The sequence below is a fragment of the Protopterus annectens genome, chromosome 6.part1 (genome assembly GCF_019279795.1).
Source record: "Protopterus annectens isolate FY-2018-M chromosome 6.part1, PAN1.0, whole genome shotgun sequence".
Classification (NCBI taxonomy): Eukaryota; Metazoa; Chordata; order Ceratodontiformes; family Protopteridae; genus Protopterus; species Protopterus annectens.
This window is the reverse complement of record NC_056738.1, coordinates 481705010-481726435: the sequence shown is the minus strand read 5'-3', so window position 1 is coordinate 481726435 and position 21426 is coordinate 481705010. Positions and strand designations below refer to the sequence as shown.

General features: G+C 40.3%; 1 protein-coding gene across 1 annotated transcript in view; it reads left to right on the top strand.

The window, feature by feature from the left end:
- The window catches only part of MAP3K13 (mitogen-activated protein kinase kinase kinase 13), a 1545737-nt gene extending 1525652 nt beyond the window's left edge, over nucleotides 1-20085 (top strand). The window contains exon 15 of the mRNA XM_044075937.1: nucleotides 13093-20085. Within this exon, the coding sequence (XP_043931872.1) occupies nucleotides 13093-13194 (102 nt within the window). The 3' untranslated portion in view covers nucleotides 13195-20085. The remainder of the gene's footprint in view (nucleotides 1-13092) is intronic.
- Nucleotides 20086-21426: the final 1341 nt, after the last annotated feature.

Here is a 21426-nt window from a genome sequence, read left to right as displayed (position 1 = left end):
AGCATTAGATCTCACTCCACCAGGGCAAAAGCCACTTCAACTGCCTACCTCAGAGGAGTACCTACCAAGGATATTTTGGAAGCAGCAACATGGAGTTCTGTGCATACCTTCACCAAGCATTACCATTTGCCTTTATACTCCAAATCTAGAGCTGGCTTCACCACTGCTGTGCTGCAGGGCCTTATAGCCACCCCTAATGCCTTATAGAACCAGCCACCCTACCTCAGCTTTGGGATTCCACCCAAGTGTAATGACTGTAGCAGTGTAACACGATGAACGTAGTACAGTTTTGTACCTACCATAAATGTAGATGTTCGAGTGTAAACACTGCTGCAGTCCAGGTTACCCTCCCTCCTTCCCCTCTTACTTGTTGTTACGTACCTAGGTCTTCTACCCTTTGCTACCTATGGGGAGTATTTGCTGGTAACTGAAAATTGTTGTTTGTTTTTCTTTTGTATACTTTACTAGCAATTTGAATTGCCTTCCTATTTGGGGGCACCTGACATCTGGGGCAAGAAAAACTGAAGAAAATGGCATCAGCTGCATCTTATATACCCCTGTCGCACTGACGTCAGGGAGGAGGCGACAGCAACCGACGCCGGACCAAGACTTTGGAACTCAGGCCGACTGGGGAACTGCCTGACAGCAGGATAACCCAAGTGTAATGACTGCAGCAGTGTTTACACTCGAACATCTACATTTATGGTAGGTACAAAACTGTACTATGTGAAGTTGTTCAATCTTGCCATTTGTTCTTTACACATGGGTTCAGAGCCGATCACTTTCCAAGCTCAAGATCTTTGAGTAGCTCATGGCACAATCCCTATCCCATGATGCTCTCCTACCAACCCCAGATCTAGTTTGCCGCTGCAGCAAATCGCACGATCTTTGGAGGAAGCTCGGGCCAGTAACCTTTTTTTTTTCTTCTTAGAAGAATATATAAATGTTCTTCGTGTTTCACTGTTGCATTCGTTACATTTGGATAATCTGCTGGCAGGTTGCCCTCAGTCGGCCTGAATAACAAAGTCTTGGGTCCTGCATCGGTTGCTGTCTCCTCTTCCATGATGTCAGGTCGTCAGGGGTATAAAACATGCAGCTGACGCCATTTTATTCAGTCTTTCTTGCCGCGCGATGCCCGAAGCAGAAGCAGTTCGCAAGTGCCGGTCGGCCAACTCCTGAAATTTTCGCATTTGAGTTTCAGAACCGAAGTCTTCAAACTATAGCTAATTATCCCATTGGGGAAACTTTTTATTTCTCCTTACTGATGTCAGTAAAAGTTAATAATTGCATTACTTGTGGGAAGCAAATACTCATAAGGATTTTCATTTGTACTGTATTCCTTGCCTAGGCCCAGATCACAACGTGCCTTGCTGTCAGTTTTGTGCTAGATTTAACCAATGCACTATTAAGCATCGGTATATTTTTGCTTCTAAATATTTTAGTTCAAGATTTAATTATCCTGAAATGTCGTCGGTTAGCAATGCGACTACCGGAGTTCACAAAAAACGCAAAGAAAAGGACAGAGACAGGCCGTCGCGGTCCATAACCGATGACGAAGCTTCTCCTAAGCCAGTTGCCGGTTCACCAGTACTCAGTGAGGTGCTTTCGCAGCCCCTGATACCCGCTGCTTTTGAGTCGCAGGCCTCTCCCGAGACCCATTCAGAGTCCAGTATGCCGCGATGAACCCACGGATGTCTCTCCCTTGGGTGGGTCCAGAGCTGCTGAGCAGGCACTGGCTTCTGAGGGTGTTTTCAGGCCTCAACATTTTTATTTTAAACTGACGCCAGCCTCAAAAACAAGGTCAAAAACTTCTATGTCTAAAAAACCAACACGAGCCATGTGCTCAGGACACTATGCCTAAAAAAAAACAGATGATCAAAATGGCTGAGGATTTAATTACCTTGATCAGGTGTTCCCAACCATCCCCTTCTAAGAGGCCTAGGCAAGGCACTGATTATGAATCTTCAGATCAGGTTTCCATTTCTTCTGATTCCTCTTCTGATCAGGAATTTTCTGTTCCGCCCTATGAGGATTCTGATGCAGAGGAATCCATCCCATCTGCATCTCCTCCTGAGGTTTACTCTTTTGGAGAAACTTTGCATACTTTAAGGGAACATTTTCATTGGGAGAGACAGGACTTCTCTGAATCAAAAAAGAGGCTTAGGGATTTCCTTCTTCTTCCTCAGCATAGGCCTTTGGCAATACCTCCTGTATTAGACATTGTTGATGATGTGTTTTTGGAATCAAGCATGGCTCCTGATTCCCTGCCACCGGCTCCTAGTAAGCCGTACAGATATTACAGGGTTCCTGACTCCCACAAATTTCTATTCAAAAGTCCTGCTGCTGATCCTGAGACTATTTCTCAGGGTCCCAAGGGTGTAAAGGCCTCTACAGCCAAAATTCCTACCCCCTCTGACAGAGATTCCAGGGCGTTGGATAGATGGAGAAAGAAGGTTTATACTTCTGCAGCCTTGGCAATCAGGGCCTTAAACTGCCAGTTTCATATGCTTAAATATCAACAGCATGTTATGGGCTTACTGAAACAGAAAATGATGTTGATTTCTGATTGTGTGGAAAATAAAGAGTTACAGGAATTATTGCATTCAGCAGAACAGGTTGGAAGGCATACTTTGCAATGTGGTTTTGATTCCTTGGAGGCCTCTTGTAGGGCTGCTGTTACTGGATCTATGATAAGAAGGCATGCCTGGCTCAAGGAGCAAAATCTGCCTGATCATGTTAAAGCTAAATTGTTGGATGCCCCTTTCCAGCATGATACTCTGTTTGGTAATAAGGCAGAAGAGGTTTTAAAGAAAATGGAAGACAAAGCTAAATCTATGCAAACTGTAAAAGATTTCTTGCAAGTGCAGCCACCCAGGTTCAGTAGACACTAGCCTACTAAAAAATGGTCCTTTCCTGTGTCCAGCAGAGCCATTCAAGGCAAATCCAGGCACTCAAAAGGCTCCAGATATCAATCACAGGGTTCTTACAGGTCAAAGCAATGGGGTACCTCCATCTCCAAAACTGGAGGAAACAAAGCACAACCCTACAGTAATCAATCTCAATGACTTTCCTCTACCATCACCAAGCACTTACCTTTTGGCAGCCCCCTTGGGGGTGAAACTAGCACTTCATGCTCAAAATTGGCAGTTAATTACCCAGGACAAGTGGGTATTAAACATAGTATCCCAGGGGTACAGATTTCATTTCCGTACTTTGCCAATTACAAACGGATGGCCGGATCTGTCACAAAACCAGTGGGCAGAGGCCCAGAAACAAGTGATGTCCCTCTTCGATATGGGGACTATTCAACCAGTACCAGAAAAGGAAAAAAGGACAAGGTTTTTATTCAAGACTTTTCCTGGTACCCAGAAAAGACAATTCATGGTGTCCAATACTGGACTTATCGATTTTGAACACGTTCCTGGACATTCCAAAATTCAAAATGCTAACTTTACAACAGCTACTGCTTATGCTAGGCAGGAATGCTTGGTTAGTAACTCTAGACTTAAAAGATGCATACCTGTATGTCCCAGTAAGGGAATCATGCAGAAGATACCTCCGCTTCAAAGCAGGTTTTTTGCATTACCAGTTCTCTGCACTGCCCTTTGGCTTATCTACTGCGCCCATTATCTTTGCAAAGTGATTGGCACCAGTAATTGCATTCTGCAGACAAAGAAACGTTCAAATTTATCCTTATCTGGGCAACTGTCTCATTCAGCCAGAGGACAAGGACACGCTTCTTCAACATCTGGCATTTGTAAAAAGGCTTCTAGCTTGCCTAGGGTACACCATAAATGAAAATAAATCACAACTGGTACCCAAATAATTACATTCCTGGGTGCAAGGTTGAATACAACTGCCCAGATGGCTTACCTTACGCCAGACAAACAAAGGCAACTGACAACATACTTCAGACAAATGGCAACAAAAACCCAGTTATCTGCAAGACAAATTCTGCAGGCTTTGGGGTTCATGGCATCCTGCATTCTACTAATTCCATTTGCGAGACTGCATATGAGGAAACTTCAGTGGTACCTAAAAAGTTTATGGAGTCAACATTGTCACAGTCTGGAAACAAGGATTCCTCTCATTCCCTGCCTACAACAGGAGTTTCTTTGGTGGGCAGAGACATGTCACCAAAACAAGGTACTGTCATTCACTCTACCCCCTACCACCCAAACCCTAACTACAGACACATCAGACTATGCTTGGGGGGCCCACCTGGCAGGGAGATGCATTCAGGGCAAATGGAGCCCAAACCAAATGCATCTGCATATCAACCAGAAAGAGATGCTAGCTGTTCAGAATGCTCTGACAGCCTTCAAGGACTTACTTCATACAGGACAACTACTGATAATAAAGACGGACAACACCACAGTTATGTGGTACATAAACAAGCAGGGGGGTACACATTCCTAGCCCCTTTGCAGACTAGCCATGGCCTTGTGGAACGCAGCCTTGACTTACCAAATACATCTTCAAGCTCAATTCCTGCCAGGAAAACAAAATACTCTGGCCGACGACCTAAGCAGAAATCTTATGGACCCGCACGAATAGAAACTGGATCCACAAATCTTCAGCATGTTAAAACGGAAATGGGGGAGCCCAGACATAGATCTATTTGCCTCTCCCCAAAATTATCAGTTGGACATATTCTGCACAAGAACTCATCACAAAAAAGCATGGAAAGCGGATGCCCTATCCTTCAGCTGGAAAAACCTGTCAGTCTATGCCTTTCCCCCTCTGCCTCTAGTCTCCAAGGTCTTACTAAAAGTCAGACAGGAAAAAACAAAAATGATCCTAGTGGCTCCGGACTGGCGTCGCCAGCACTGGTACCCACTTCTAGGGAATATGTCTCAACTTCCTCCTTGGTACTTGCCTCAAATACCTCATCTACTGTCTCAGCAGAATAATCAAATTCTACACACACAGCTCCAAACTCTGAATCTTGCAGCATGGCTGATCAATTAATTATTCAAACAACACCTCTCAGTAAATCTGTGATGGATGTCATTTTGGAAGCCAGAAGGCCTAGTAATGGAAAATCTTATGCTGATAAATGGAAGAGATTCTGTGCTTGGAACCAAGCACAAGGAGCAGACACAGCAAAGCCCAATATTCCTCAGATTTTACAGTATTTTACTTAGAAGCTTGACAAGGGCCTATCATTTTCTTCAATACAAATCCATGCCTCTGCCATCTCGGCTTATTATAACACAGAGCCTCCCCTCTTTTCTCATCCTCTGCTTAAACAGTATCTTAGAGGGGCCAAAAATTTAAGGCCTCCCAGAAGATCACCAACTCCTGCATGGGACCTCAATTTTGTGCTGGAAAAACTCACCCTGCCTCCTTTTGAACCAGCAGCTACTGCAGATATAAAATTTCTGTCTTGGAAAACAGCTTTTCTCTTGGCAGTCACATCAACAAGAAGGGTTTCAGAACTACAGGCTCTCATCGCAGTGGAGCCTTTTATTATATTTTACCCGGACAGGGTGTCCCTCAGGACCAATCCTTCTTTTATGCCTAAGGTGGTATCCAGTGTGGTTCTTAACCAGACAATTCACCTGCCAAAATTTTACCCAAATCCACAGAACAAGGGAGAGTGGATTCTGCATTCATTGGACATACATAGACAACTAAGATTCTACTTAAACAGGACCAAATCTCTAAGAAAGTCTGAGCAACTACTGGTAGCATTTGCTGCAGGGTCAGAGGGGAAGGGTATATCAAAGCAGACTATTTCTAAGTGGATAAGCCACTGCAATTTTTTCTGCTACTTGCACCATGGTAAACCTGTGCCCAAGGGGATCAGATCCCATTCCACCAGGGCTACCTCTACTTTAGCAGCTTTTCTCAGAGGGGTTCCAACCAAAGACATTCTAGAAGCTGCTACTTGGAGCTCTGTTCATACCTTCACAAAGCATTATCATTTGCCTCTCTTCTCCAAATCCAGGGCAGGCTTTGCCACTGCAGTCCTGCAGGGCCTTATAGCTGCTCCTAATGCTGTTTAGTTCCATCCTCCCATCCATAGCTTTGGGATTCTACCCAAATGTAATGACTGCAACAGTGAAACATGAAGAACATAGTACAGTTGTGTACACTTACCATAAATGTAGATGTTAGAGTGTATTCACTGTTGAAGTCCGGGTTACCCAACCGCCATCCCCCTTTCTATACCTTTTCTTTCCTTCACTATACACTAAAGCCTTTGTGGTGTATTTGCTTTTAGATGAAGGTAAAGTTTATGTTGCTAAAAGTGCATTTATATATATTTCTGTTTATTTATATATATATTTATATATATATATATATATATATATATATATATATATATTTTTTTTTTTTTTTCCGCTCACTATTTGGGGGGCACCTGACATCTGGGGCAAGAAAAACTGAACAAAATGGTGTCGGCTGCATGTTTTATACCCCTGACGACCTGACGTCATGGAAGAGGAGACAGCAACCGACGCAGGACCAAAGACTTTGTTATTCAGGCCGACTGAGGGCAACCTGCCAGCAGATTACCCAAATGTAATGAATGCAGTAGTGAATACACTCGAACATCTACATTTATGGTAAGTGTACACAACTGTACTTTCTCAGGAATGTACTCCCGTGAGCCGCCCAGGATTAGGGTGCTTGGAACGCTACCCACGTGTAAAGAACAAACGGCGAGATTGAACAACTTCACATAAAGATGTTATGTTCTTACCATAATGTTCCATGTGAGTTGTTCATCTCACCTTTGTTCTTACACTCCCTCCCACCTTCCCCCTCCAAGTTATGGAAGAATGGGTATGACTAGTGGTCTGGTTGGTCTTGTTAGTGTCCTTCTTTCCTGCCAGACTATTGTTTAGCTATTGCAAATAGTTGTGTACTATATGCATGTTGTAATTTGGTTGCTTAGTGTGTTTTTTCTTGCTGGTTTAGCAAACTAGATCTGGGGTTGGTAGGAGAGCATCATGGGATAGGGACTGTGCCTTGAGTTACTCAAAGATCTTGAGCTTGGAAAGCGGCCGACTCGGAGCCAATGGATCGGCTCCGAACCCACATGTAAAGAACAAAGGCGAGATGAACAACTCACATGGAAGGTTCCAGTAAGAGCATAACTTCTTTTTCTGCCTTTTTATTGAGCGATTAGCTTGTCTGCATGGAAGCATAAGAGAAAAAAATGTAGTCCTCAGCTGCAGGCTTCTAAAGACAAGCTGAAACATTTATTGTTAAAGGAAAACTTTTCATTATATTCACTGTTTTCATATTTACTTGATACCACTTAAAACTTGTTGTTTGGTTAATCCAAGAGTCTTAATTATACATTCACCTATACAACAGTAAGAGAAAACATATCTGCTCTACATATATTATGAACTTTTTTTGCACCCCATTCCCTACCTCAACAATCCAAGATTACAGTCTGTTAGCTTAAACATGCTTTTGCCAAGCCTTTTTCTTCTGTTTTTGCATTGTTAATTCCCACATTTCATTTCTTAATACCAATAAAGAAGAAAGATAAAAAGGCATGTGTTTACTTTAGTGTCTTTATCACGTACAAGAACTAAAAATGCTTTATTGTAAAACATGCAATTTTTATCATGAAAAGCTTCATAGAAAGAGTATTAACAGAAATTGTTTTACTTAGTTATCTTTTTTCTTCCTGTTCCCCTCCCATCAGCATCCTGTCTTTAATGATGTGAAGTGAGAAAAAAATGCCTTTCAGTTCCGCATTATAGGTTCATAGGTTCATAGGTTTATACTAGGCTATCTGCCCTAAGGCATTTATAAGCCTAGCCCAAATTTTTGTGGCTTACGCCACCCCTTATATGAAAAAATACTGTGCCCATTAGTTTGTTGTGCCTCTGTCCAGCAGTGACACAGAGATGATTCCCAGGGTAAACCTACGATCTCCCATCCACAGGTCAAGATTTCTCTTTAACAGAGCTAGCGAGGTGCTCTGCCTCACATGGACCGAGATTTTATTCCACAGCATAGGGAGTCTCTGAGTGATAAATCTATCCCTCCAGCATGTCCTATTTATATCCGTTCTAAGGTTTAAGTCGCTTGCTCTAGTGGTTTTGGTGGATTTGAATTTTTTGAGGTGGAGCATGTCCATTAATGGGTTGGACATGGCCTTGTATGTCAGGCACATGTCACCTCTGAGCAGACGGTATGCGACTGAATAGAGCTGGAGTTTCTTCAATCTGGCAGCATATGACAGATTTTGGAGTCCCTTTATCCTTTGGTGAGGAACTTTTGGGGTCTCTCCAATTGCTGCAGATGTCGGGTGAGATACATCCCGAATGGGTCATTGTACTCGATCATTGGTCTGATAAGTGAAGAGTACAGGGGAACAATGACCTCACTAGATCTGGATGTGAATCCCTTCATGATCAGGTGGGCAATGTAGAAGGTCTTTCTAACCACTTTAGCAAAGTGAGTGTCAAAAGAAAGGCCACTGTCAACCTGGGTCCCCAGGTCCCTGATAACCTCTTCTGTGCTTAGTGGATTGCCACCTATATGGTATATGGTATACCTATATGGTAGCTTGGGGTTACCTTGTTTTTCCCGAAGGGTATGACTATACATTTTTTGGCGTTTAACTTCAGGCCATGGCTCTGGCACTAGCTATCGTGCTGAGGATTTCAGAAAGACTGGCATAAGAACAGTATAATTCAGTGTCAGCTCTAAGACCACTTTCGGCAAAATGAGTCACTTGTCTTAAGCTCCGCCACATCTTTGTAGGAGATCATGTAAAGTGCTATGTGCACCAAGCCTGCTGCTCTTGTGAACTCTTGCTGAAGTACTAAAAATAGGATTTTGTACAAAGTGAAACTTCCTGTCTTTGAACCAGCAAGCTCAGCTCATGTCAAGGGTCAGCTTTTCCAAAATTACATTTAAGGTCTCTACAGGAAGCACCAGTTTCCTTAGTGGCATGAAATGCAGACACCCATTCATGAATTGCTTCAGTCAGAGTAATGCTGCAAAAGGAAGTTCTAAGGACAGGTGCACCTTACATATCACACAAGAATAGCCTATGACAAGAGGAAGGTTTGTTAAACCAAAGGTGCCTTGAAACAAATTTCATTATGTGGGCACCAAAGAAAAAAAAATCTAAGTGCACTCTGCCAAGTAGAGTTTCCAGTGTTAGCCTTTCTAGCCTCCTTAAAGGTCCTCCAAGGGAAAGGACCCCCAAAGCAAGATTGATGCCCACTCCTCCAGGCTGCAAGCCCTAGATTTTTTAAGACTGGGTGCCCCAGGGATCCTTGATGTCATGAAATAAGGCTGAATGAGATAAGTGAGATCTTGAGATCTCTTCAGCTCATTTCCTTCAGTAGAAGAACCCACTCCATTTTTTTGGCAACAGAGGTACCACAAAAATCAAGTTGACCCTGACCTGCAAAGCCTTTCCCAGAACCTAGGTAATCAGGGTACAGAAAAAAAGTATGCATAAGACCTTTGTTCTACAGAAGGAAAGCACACCCATTGCTGTGGATTTCTTGCAGGGGAACTTTATCCGTTTTGTATTTCATGGCTATGCGTGGAGACATAATATCTCCAGAGTGCTCAAAAGTAAGGGAAGTTCATAGCAGACACTTGGATTCAACTTCTATTCGTGGGAACCATGTGCTAATCATCTTAACAAAGTCAACAAAAGTCTACTGTTTACACTTTTTTTTATAAAACAATATTTCACAAATGTGATCGATGTTTTGCAGTCTTGCATTTATTCACTAATTTCAGTATTGCTGGTCATCTCCATCTCTTAACTCCGGAATCCAGTTCAGTTACTAGGTACTCCTGTTTCTTTTAGTCAACTCCTGTGTTTTTCTGTGTCTCTTAAACATTTTCTTTTGGAGTAATGGTAACGGTTTCACTGGCAAAGTTTCTCTGTGTGCTTTATTATCAGAAGAATGAGAAGCAAAGTCACTTCCTGCTTGATGGCTCACTTTTTGTTGGGCAAACCTTTGTATTTCCTCTGTAGCCTGTTCTGCATCACAAAATGACTGATCTTTCAGACAAAAGTACTCTGAAGATAGCAGGATACAGCAGCTTGAGTATCACACCTGCCTCTCAACATTCCCTAATTGCTGAGGTAATTTTTTTTTCTGATGTTGTCATTTGCATTCATTCCTGAAATGATGGGACTCTGATCCTACTTGGCTACTTCTGCCAGATCCTTGGATCCAAACTCTCAAGCTCCTCGCTTTACTCATAATGCACTTTCCACGTAACATACCCCAGATCTCGTTTGCCACCACATTGCTACAGACATGGATCCTTTCACTCTTGAGATATTGATAAAATCATAGTTAAGATAGTGAGTTCTTAGTTAAATTTTTCATTCCATAATAGTCTATTTACTGATTCCTTTCTGCCAACTTCCTCCCTTTTACAGTAAATTTCTTTCTACAGTAATTTTCATGTACAGTTGTTACTAATAACTTGGTATTTCTCACCCTCTTCTATCTTTCTACCCCTTTTTTAGGGTATTTCCTGTCTACCATTGTTGGTAGCTTTTCTTTTGTAACTTAAAAAATAAGTAAAATCGACTTATTTCGTTAATGTTTACATTTTTTTCCATAGCCTTGCTTTCTTAGTTATGCCAGTATGGCCGATAAATGTACTGGCTTCAAAAAACTGCATCACCTGTGGGCTTAAAATACCTAAGTCAGATGCTGACAAGGAATGTGTATACTGCTTGGGCACTGCCCATTTAGATGCAGATTACTCCATATGTGCTGGTTTCATCTCCAGGGCTTTCACCAACAGCCGGAATAAACTTGTATTGAAGGGTCTTCTCCCTTCCACTTCTTTTTCTTCTTCATCTTCTTTTTCTGCTTTAGTTGGGGCTTAAACACCCACAAAGAAAACTTGACTAAGGTAAGCCCGACTCAGCTCCCAGGGACAAAGACTCTTGAAAGACGTCTCCGGATCCTACATCCTTTTCAGCTTCTTCCTCAGAGCGACCTGCAAACATATCAAGAAAGTCAGATCTGACCACTTCAGATCCCTCTGCTCCAAAGTCCAAACCACTTCAGATCTGGTCATCTGTTACTCTTCTGGATCCAATAACGTCTCAGCTCCCTTCACCTTTCTTGCAGGAATCTCCATGCTAGCATTCTAGACCTCCATCCTCGACCTCTCCTCTCAGGTCTTCCAGGAATTTATCCAAGGCTGACGTTGGTAGGGTGATGAAATTCCTCAGAACTCAGATCCAGATGGGGGTAATTCCAGCTCCATGCCCCATTGTTTCCATGAGCCAGCCTGTGACTACTTCCCCTTTGGATTCTCCTTCTCTGATTCAACCCACTGTTTTGGAGCCCTCGGATCCATGATCCTTGGGCTATGTCCTCATCTGATCCGAAGACAATTCGTTCTTCGATTCCAGTCACTTCCCTGAGTTGTTCGACTCTGAGCCCTTTGAAGTAGGACTGTTGGAGCCAAAGCATCAGCACCAGATCCAGGGGACGAGATTCAACTCTGAAGTTATCTGAGCTGTCCATGCTCCTCAGACCCTTATGCTGGACAGCGTGGGTCTAACTCCATCCTCAGGTGGAGTGCTTCCAGGGTTGCACGAGTTGGCAGTTCAAGAGATGTCAACTCCATTAGTGTCGGCTTCTGTCTTCCCTAAGCACTCTTCCTTCGAGATTGTGGAGAAGGCATTCTCTTTACCTAGAGAAAGGACATTCCAACCCAATTGAATCAGAACACTTTATCTCTTTTGGGTCTTTGCTGTGAGCCTCATTCTTCAATTACACTGGGACAGCCAGCCCATTCAAGTATCCAGTCAGTCCCTCAGGACTCCCCCATCACTTCTAATACCTCACCAGACCATCCTGCTGTTCCATCTGAAGAGAATGTGTAAAAAGAGGCATTTAGATTCCCCTCTGGAGTCTGTCATGGATGACACTGATTTTGTTGAACTGGAAGGGTCCCCCAGATCTCCACCTTAAGACATCTCATTTGGAGACATTCTTGAGCTTTTCAAACAAGAAGGTGCTTGGTCTTCCAGTACCCCTTTGCAAGAGGAGTCAGTTTTCCAGGAGACTTTCAGGTCTGGCTGGGCTACGTCTTGGGTAACTCTCCTGGCTAATGAACTTATAGATTTTGTTTCTTGCCGGCGGTGGAAGGAACCGGATACTGTGGAGCCCATCCCTAAATATCCAGACAAATTTTAACCCCCTGCCAGGGACAGAACATTGGAGTAAGGGATAACCATCTCCTTTGCAAAGTATCCAGGTTTCTTTAAGGTCTTGATTGATGAAAGGCCAGGGTGGTGTTATAAAAGAATGTTCCACAATGGTGGTGGTCCACTTGAGGTTATATGTTCAGTAGATGGAGTCATTCTAAAGATATAATTATAGCATTATCCCTAGCCAGACACTCAGCACAGCATTGGTGAGGTACAGTTCTTGAACAAAACCTTTGTGTTTGTCATTGCCATGGGATACCAGAATTAGGGAGACCATAGAATATTTGTCAGGGCTGTTCATCCCAGTCACAGTATACAAGGTAGACTGCTGCGAAGGTGGGACTGGAATCTCTGCTAACAGCAATCACACACATCCATCAGCACTGACACACTTGTAGAGTGAATAATGCAGCATAGATATGCAGAGACAGATGTAAGGGAGAGGGCTGTGTATAGATCAAGATTCTTTATGGCAGCTCTTATGGAGCATGGGGTGTATATACCAGCCAGATATTCAGGAATCCCACCCTGTGTAAATGCATCCTCTGTCTTCACTCATTTTATGATTATTTCTATCTTGAAGTGGATAGAAAATTCATTTTCTGGTTCCTGAAGCCATGATAAAAATTGAGTTAAATGTGTCTGCACATCTTTTATAATTATTTTGTTAAAGCACTTGAGGTTTAACTTCACATTTTAAGTTTTGTTATAGGCAATAAATGTGTAAAAAAGTGTATTTACAATTGAAACTTAATACATTCTTCTAGCTTTGGCTGTGGCTCCATTGTCACAGATAAACATTGCTATGTATCTAAACTAAAGGTCTGTTTTAACAGATTGCAGTATATTTTATAGCATCAACATCATCTCTTTTCTCCATTTGTCCCTTTTTCCTCATTTAGAATCCACTGCACTTTGGAGAATCTGATGGCGACTCATCTGAAGAGGAAGGATCAGATGCTACCGTCAGGAACACTAAGCCTTGCAACACGTTGACATGGTAGTACTGACCTCATTATGTGCCTCTCAGTGAGGTTGCTTCTTTACTTAAAACTGAAACTAAGACTTAAGAACACACCTTCAGGAAATGGATTTGCAATAACATGAACTTACACTAATAAACTCTGGAAGCTCTTTTAAGGGAGTGATTAGACTGAAAATGATCATTTCCTTCAGGTTGGCAGGGATATATTTTGTTGAATAATAAAAGTACTGTAACATTAATATTTATTTTTGTTCACAACTTTGTAATGTAAAGCATGAAGTTTTGTGGCAGCTTTTTGAAGAAGAAAAAGAACTTTGAACATGTATTACAAATGTTAATGTGACAAGCATGAGCACAGGACTGTTGCTGCTGTGATAGGGACCAAGGCGCTTGGCATTATAGGCAGTAGACAGTGGTCTGACAAGAATTAATAAAGAGGAACACAGAGGAACCTTCCTGCAAGGGAATATACGAACAAACATAACTGTACTTTATGGGACAGTTGTGCATGGAGGACAAATGGATTCTTTAATATTGTTGTGTTTAAAAATATAAACACACTTTAATGCATTTCATTTCCCCAGCACAGATGTTAATATTTATTTTCCCATCCTTCTAGAATGAGACTGTTGGGGGTCATGTCATTATTTTATAAGAAATTATTTTTTCAGAGTTCTCTAGGAAACATGAAGTCGTTTGACTAGATTGCCATATTTTTTTATTACATATAGTCCTATTTGAGTGCACTTTAATCACAGAATTGTGTCTCGAGTACATTCCAGAATGAAACAGAAAAAATCTTATCCTCTGTTAACATCTTTGTATTTGTTTTTACTTATTGCAGCTGCAAAACTCAGTGTTGAGATGTGCTTGTATTTTTCTTCTCCATTGTTTTAGCTAGATACTAGAATAGTTATCATCTTTGAAACTAGATAGATTTCACATAGTTCTTTTTGTGGCATCACTGGTTTAGTTTGTATACTAACAAGGTATTGCAAGGAATGATAATTTTTGTTTCTGCAGACTTGAAGTTTCAATCATGGATACAGACATACAAAACAAGTCAGTCTCTTGCTACCTGATTTTCATGTTGACCTGTTTGTTAGACAAAGTTAGTGTTAACCAGAACAGAATAAGTCCCTAAACATAAAAAAAAATGTATGTATGAAGTGTCTTGAAATAGCACCCTGCAATATATGTATAAATTCTAGTTCCTAATGTTAGAACTTGAGTATTAATAGTATGTACTGTAAATAATGTTTTTCCCCCAAGCTTGGACTTTTTAGAAACATGGTATACGTATTGGGCCAGCAAACTATATAATATATTCAGAGAGTTATCTCAGCAGGATGGTATTTCAGGCGTCAGAATTGACCCTTGATATCTTGAAATTGAATAGTGAACAAGAAAACCAAAAGGTTTCAGTTTTAAGGAATATCTGAAATGCCTCGATAAGTATGCCTTTGTGTCTCTTTGAATAATTAAATTTCAGTTGTATTTTGCAGCATCACTGTCGTAAGCATATGAAAAAGTTGCCAAGTTAAAAAAGGTAAATTTATTGTACAGAATACAGCTATCCCCAGTACCTGACAAGGTTTAGTTATTCAGTTGTGAAGCCCATCCCAAGCAATCAACCAGAACATTCTTCCTCCAGATACAGATTTACAGGTACATGTTAGCTCACATAACTCAACTATTTTTAAAGAGAATTTGTTGTCTTAATTTACAAGTAAGCTGTGAAAAATGACAGAACGCAGGTGTAGATATGAGTTATCTATTAAATACGATTGTTGCATTTAATTTGTGGTGCTAACCCAAGGAAAAGGAAAATGAAGTCAGTACTATGATACAAACTGGCAAAATAAGCATTTTGCAGAATTTAAATTATACCAAAGCAGTATGGGTTTTTTTTGTTCTGTTTAGACTACATTCTCTTTGTTACATTGACTTCTGAACTCCTTTGCCTAACCCAGCCTTGACTGTAGTTCTCAAACTTAAGTCAGAGTGTCATTGCCTATCTTTCATCGTAATATTGTTGTTGTAGATATATGTAGATAGCAGCAGTATTGGCTAATAGCCTCCTGATAGGTCCTGAGTATTTTGATTTTCTGCAAGCACAGTGTTTGTCACAACATAAGCTTCCTCCTTCCAGTTTTCTTGTTTGTTGTTTCATATGGTGACATACTTCATGCCTCCATGTTGCCTTGATCTTTGATGTCCTAAAACTGTTGAATTTGATCTTGCATTGCTCTGTTGTAGAATTAGAAAACAATGTCATAACATATTTCCTTGTAGTTCATGCTTTACAGCCTCCATCATGGTCTCCCACAGAGTTATGTTTTAAATCTTTTCATAGTTTTTTTTTTTTTTAACATAGGGACCAGTACAGTGTTACCTTTGCAATGTAGCCTTGTCAGATATACTTTTTTTTACTTGCTGGGTTTCTCTTTCACTGTGTAGCATTTCCCCATTTTGTGTTATATGTACCTTCCAGAGCTTTGTTGCATGAATTACCCACCTTGTTCATAGTGATACAAGTATTTATGTTGCTCTTCCTCCAACCTCATGGCAGTTGCTTCAGAGTTATGAGTCTCATGAAAATGTTTTTAAATTTACATCCTTTCTTCACCACTTCAGGGGGACAAACTCAACATTGTAGTTCAGTAATCACATTTCACCAGTCAGCAGTAACTTCAGCTGTACTAGGAGTGTGTGTTTGCTAAAGTTATTCACCTAGTTTTTGATGTTTCTGCTTCTCCCATTTGTGTTTAACATGTGATGAGAGACTTCAAAGTTGTCTGTTCTGTTTCTAAGGGTACACATTCTAAGGTAATCTTTATCTTGCTTGCTCATATGACAAGCTTTTTTTGCTTTCTTTCAATGGCTTCTCCGTGTCCTTGTAGAGTTTCACATATTGTTGTAAATGATGTCTTGACGTTTTCAGTTGCTTCTATGTTACTTATTGTTTATCAAACCACAGCATTGTTTTTCATGATTGGGGAAAAGATAGATTCAGTTTATTTTTATTTAATAATCACATTTTAGTATTATTTTTTTCAGTTTTCCCTACTACTTTCTGTCATCTGCTGTATCCTGGAACCATTTTTCATTCTTCTACAGCAAACACCCCTATCAGTTAACTGACTTGCCCCCTCCCTCAGACCAGGGCTGTGCTAAGCAAGGACGTGTTTGATGAATATTTAGGGAGTGGGTAGAGATGGGATCAGGGCAACCTGGTTTGGTATCATTGTGACAGCAATAGTAGGCATTTTTGTTTATGCCCTTTCCACAGTCTCACACCACCCGTAATGTGCAGTGATGTCAGTGTGGACCTTTGTCTGTAGACACTCTACCAGTGTTCCCTCCTTTTTTCTTCAGGTGAGCCAGCAAAATTTCACTGTATCCCTATAACCTACAAACCTAGATTAACTCTGTCAGACTTCTTCACTCTGCAGAATGGAACTAGCTAATCCAGTTTTATTTTATCTGTAAGTACAGTCTGCCTTAGTATCCGCAACTATGTAGTCTCTGTAACAGCTCCTTTAGTTTCACACTGTGCGTAGCAGTGTACTCCATGCTAAGTGAAAAACATAGCTGGTTTGATATGATAGGCCATGTTTAGCTGAGGAGAAAGGATGTGCTGCTACCATGGCATATTTTTCTTGCTATATGTCAAGATTCTGTTCCCTGTCTTTGCTTGTAGAATTTTGCCTGCCTTTACTTTTTTTTCAGACTTTATTGTGCCATGAATTATGTTCCACTCCTTTTTGTCAAGAATCTCAGCTTCCTTATGTTAAGTGCAGTCCATTATAGAGTCTCTGCCATTTGTAGAATAGGGGACAAGTGTTTCTGTAAAGATGTTGACTGAGCTTCAAATGAGAGCTCATGCTGATACATGGGGAGAGCATTTACTCATATGTGGTTTTCAGTGTTCACTTCCTCCAGTCCTGGTGGATCTCAATAAATGTACATCTCTTGATATTATGAAATACATGTAAAATATCTCATGCAGATTATGACTAGCTTGTAAATGCAAATGATATTGTGAATGTTATCAAGACTCTCCCCAAGAATACATTCTTGTCTTCTTTGCTCATCCCAGTAGAGTTGGGCTGCATCTTGATGCCCAAAGCATGGATTTAACCCAGCTTGCTGTTGCATTGTGTGATGGTTATTTTAATAGCCCTGTAGAAACAAAGCAGCTACTGTTACATCAGTGTATGGAACAAACACATTGTTTTTCATGGCATTGCTGTTGACCCTATAGAGTTACTATAAAGGTTTCTATATCATTCATTTTATTTCCATATACTGAGGAAAAAGTCATACAAATAACCTTTATGTTTTAGAAGAAATTTGTCACTTTGTCCTACTCATCTTCTAAAATTGATGTGCTTTCTCAGTTCTTTTACACATCTCATCCCGCCACTTGTTTTCATTCATACTTCAGTGTGGACCAGACTTGCTGTCAGCCTTCAGTAGTTTGGTTTTCATCACTCCCATTCATATCATGTTCAGAGTACCCTGTCACCATGTGTTTCTTAATCCCCTGTCATCAGGTGCATTTTAGTGATTTTTTGTAACTCAAAAACAGCCCATTCCCACTTACCCAGTCAGTTTCCTGCACTGTCTCAGTCTTCTTTCATTGAAATGTATGCAGTTAGTGTTCCTTTCAAAGCTCTAGTGAAGTGTGCTGATTGCCAGTGTCAGAAGTATTATTTTAAACGGGATTTGATTTAGCTTATTTCTGTTCCCATTTGATGAAATGTCTAACATTTATGTCGCCATCCACACTGCACTGCAAAAACATACATTTTGTGTTGGTCTTTCTGATATACTATGCATTGTCATTTAAAGCAGTGCTGTTTTTCTATTATTTTCCTGTGTGTAACTCTGTATTCATTGATCTCACTTCTGAGGTGCTGCTACTCTTTTTTTCTAGTTAGCTGTTTTTGACAGATGTGATGCTGTATCAATAGATTGCAGCCTAGTTAATAGTTTCTTACCCTCAGGTTTATATTTACTTTCAGATTTGTATTTATTAGACTTAGCAATGTCAGTCTGTGAAACACAGCTTCCTGGAACCCTGCTTTCAAAGCCTGCTTTATCTGTAGAAGTGAACTGTATCCTTTCTCCTCTGCAGTTTATTTTGTCTTAAACAACTGTTTTAGTTTGCTAGTAGTCTTAATAAGCCTGTTTAGAACCATGTCACATATTTTGTTGGTCCAGAAATGTAGCCTCTGTTCTACTTATTTTGCTGTGCATTTTCATTTAATTTGACACAGAGATAGTTTAGTAGAATCACAATTCTAAAAAATGACAGTAATCTTGAAATTAATCATTAGTGATTTCAAACTTTGAATCCTGATTTTGTCTTGATTTGTAACAGTGATGAAGCCATTAATTACTTGTGTTGTGTTTTTGCGACCCAAATGAACCTTAGAAGCACAGATGCTTTTGTTGCTAAACTTACAAATTTACAAAGGAGGTATGGCAGGGTTTATCATGAGATAAAATAACAAGGCAGAAAACAAAGCTATCATAAAGCATCAAAAGCAAGTAAGCCAGCCTCCAGTTTCTCTCTGTTGACAGTTTAAAAAACATGGCTATGAAGTTCTTAAAATAGTTTTTACACTGAGCCTAGGGCAGGAATCAACAGGGTTAGTCTGCATTATTTATTTTTATTGTAATGTTTTTGTGATGTTACCAGCTAAGACAAACAGCTGGCATTTGAGGAAACAAGTAGCACAATATCGCTTATTTTCTTGTCAAACAAGCTAATATAGTTTCCAGCATGCATAATGTAAATAATTGTTCACTGAGGCAGCATAGCATAGTAGTTATTATGGTGAAAGGTAATGTACAGGTAAGATTCTTGATATAAAAAAGAAAACTTGAATCACTTTGTACAAACCTGACTGGGAAATGGGTGAAAAACACATGTAGTTCTTTTTTGTGTTTGGTTTACAGTCTCCTTTGCTATGTTAATTCAGCATATTAGTCACTGTAATTTTAGCACATTGACATAATGAAGGAAATGTTTTATTTGTATGGAAATGAACAGTATTTGATCAGATTAAATTATTCCATTTCTATTCCTGTAGCTGGACTACATTGTAACCTATTAAGTTATAATTTTTTTTTCTGTAGATCAGAAGTTTTGGCTTCATGGTAACTTGCACAATTATGAATTCATTTGTGATCCATCTTGTGAAATGTTTTGTTTTATGCTGTGTAAATCCCTAATGAAGGAAGCTTTCAGATTTGAGAAAGTGCTGTCATTCAGTATATTATCTGGTATACGCTTGCCAAACGTAAATTAAAAAAAAATAAATAAGCATATTTAATATCTCCAGTGGCCAGTAGTGACACATACATACATACAAAATAATTACTCTGTATATTGTAATGTAGATTCCAAGTTTATTTAGCCTTTCTTTGTTTTAAATGGGTTATTTTCTGGCAAATATGGTACACTAAAACTACGGATATTAGATGCATATGGTCTTGGTACACAGGTGCATTAAGTTTTGCACTACCTCAGTATGGCACAGTGGTAGGAAGTAACAGAATTAAACTTTACAATTTGTTTTAAATGTGAGGTAACTGAATGGTGGCAAATCACTGATTTGTGTCATTTTAGTAAGCTTTGGCAAGCCAGAACATCTGATGACATTAGCACATTCAGTTTATGTTGGCTGACAGCCCTCTCTCAAGTTGCACCATTTGTGTTGTAATAATGTGACCATTCCATGGGCATTTATTCCAAGATTTTTTTCATTTTCACTAAAATGGTGACTTCCTGACACAAACCTAATTGTCTGTACTGAAGTACTGTACAGTGATGGAAATAAGAATGCAAATTGAAGCCAACTGCATGGAATAAAAAAGCCAGTGTACATTAAAACTCCCTGAATCTACTTTGTTTTATTTATGTTTGGCTTCTGTTCTTTTTAGAGATCTTTCTGCTTTTAAAATGGATTTTAGAGAAGAGGTGGTAAAATACATGAAAATATAGAAACATAACATCAGGGAAATACTGGGGAAAACAAGAGTCATATTAGCTGGCTGTACTGGAATAGTGGTTTAAACACAGATTGTTATCACTTGTGACCCATTTTCAAGTAAAAGCCTCAGCATTTGAGGAGCTGGCACTTGGAGTGGCTGACCTATGGATGGCACTCCTACATCAAGGAAGGAAGTCTGTAGTTGGAGCATCCCATTGAGAAGACTAAGAGCTAGACTTGGTTGTGTGTTGTGGCTGGCTTGCATGGTGATGGCATGACTACATGCAGAATTATTGGTTTGAAGATGCCATAACAAGGCCAGAATTATATGTGTAGTATGGGCAAGTAAGGACTACTAAGGGGAAAGGCAGTGCTAAAAAAAGAAAATCTGAGACAGCCCTATATGACAGCATACCACTGTCAATTGTACAATACTGTACACCTCATTGCATGGAAATATGTCAGGAGGAGAAGGGAATGAGGTCTCTAGGGGTGATGAGTCATTCTTAGTGCATTTTTTGAGGCTGTGCTTCTTCATTCTCTTAGGGTGGGTGATTTCATCATCAGTTGGAAGTGTTCTCTGCAGTAGCATTGCTAATGCATGTGGAGTGTTTGATGGCCCCACTTAATTTAATTCATGGTTATCTGAGCCCCCCCACCCAAGTCTAATTGACAGTAGAGCATTTTATCTCCCTTCAGTTTAAATATTCCCAGGACTTGATAGTCTAAGCCTTCTGTGCTAGGTCTATTGCTTCTCACAGGTCTGTTCTAAATATTGACTATGGGAAGCTCTCCAGGACCATATTTCAGATCCAACAGGGTCTAGGCTCCTCCTGTGTTTGTTTTTTGCTATCTAAAACCATTTGAATTAGAGGTTTTAGTGTCTGTATTCCTTGTTCTGTATGCGAGTTTGGTCTAAAACCATTTTAGTTAGAGGTATTTAGCCCTAGTCGTCTTAGTGTGTGTCCCTTCTGAGGATTATGTGTGCTGTTGTTTGTGGAAAAATTTGTTCCCGCGCTTAGTGTGGTGTTTTTGTGTGACTGTAGTTGTTTTTCCAGTCAGGCAGTGACTTGCTCGTTATATTGGTATTTGTGATTAATTTTCAAGATGTCCAAAGATTCCAAGGAGCACAAATCTTCGGGCTTTAAAAAGTGCTGTAAGTATGGTTACAAGATGTCCATCACCGATGGACATTCAGTGTGCATTTATTGTCCAGGATCAATCCACCTGCAGGAGTCCTGCAG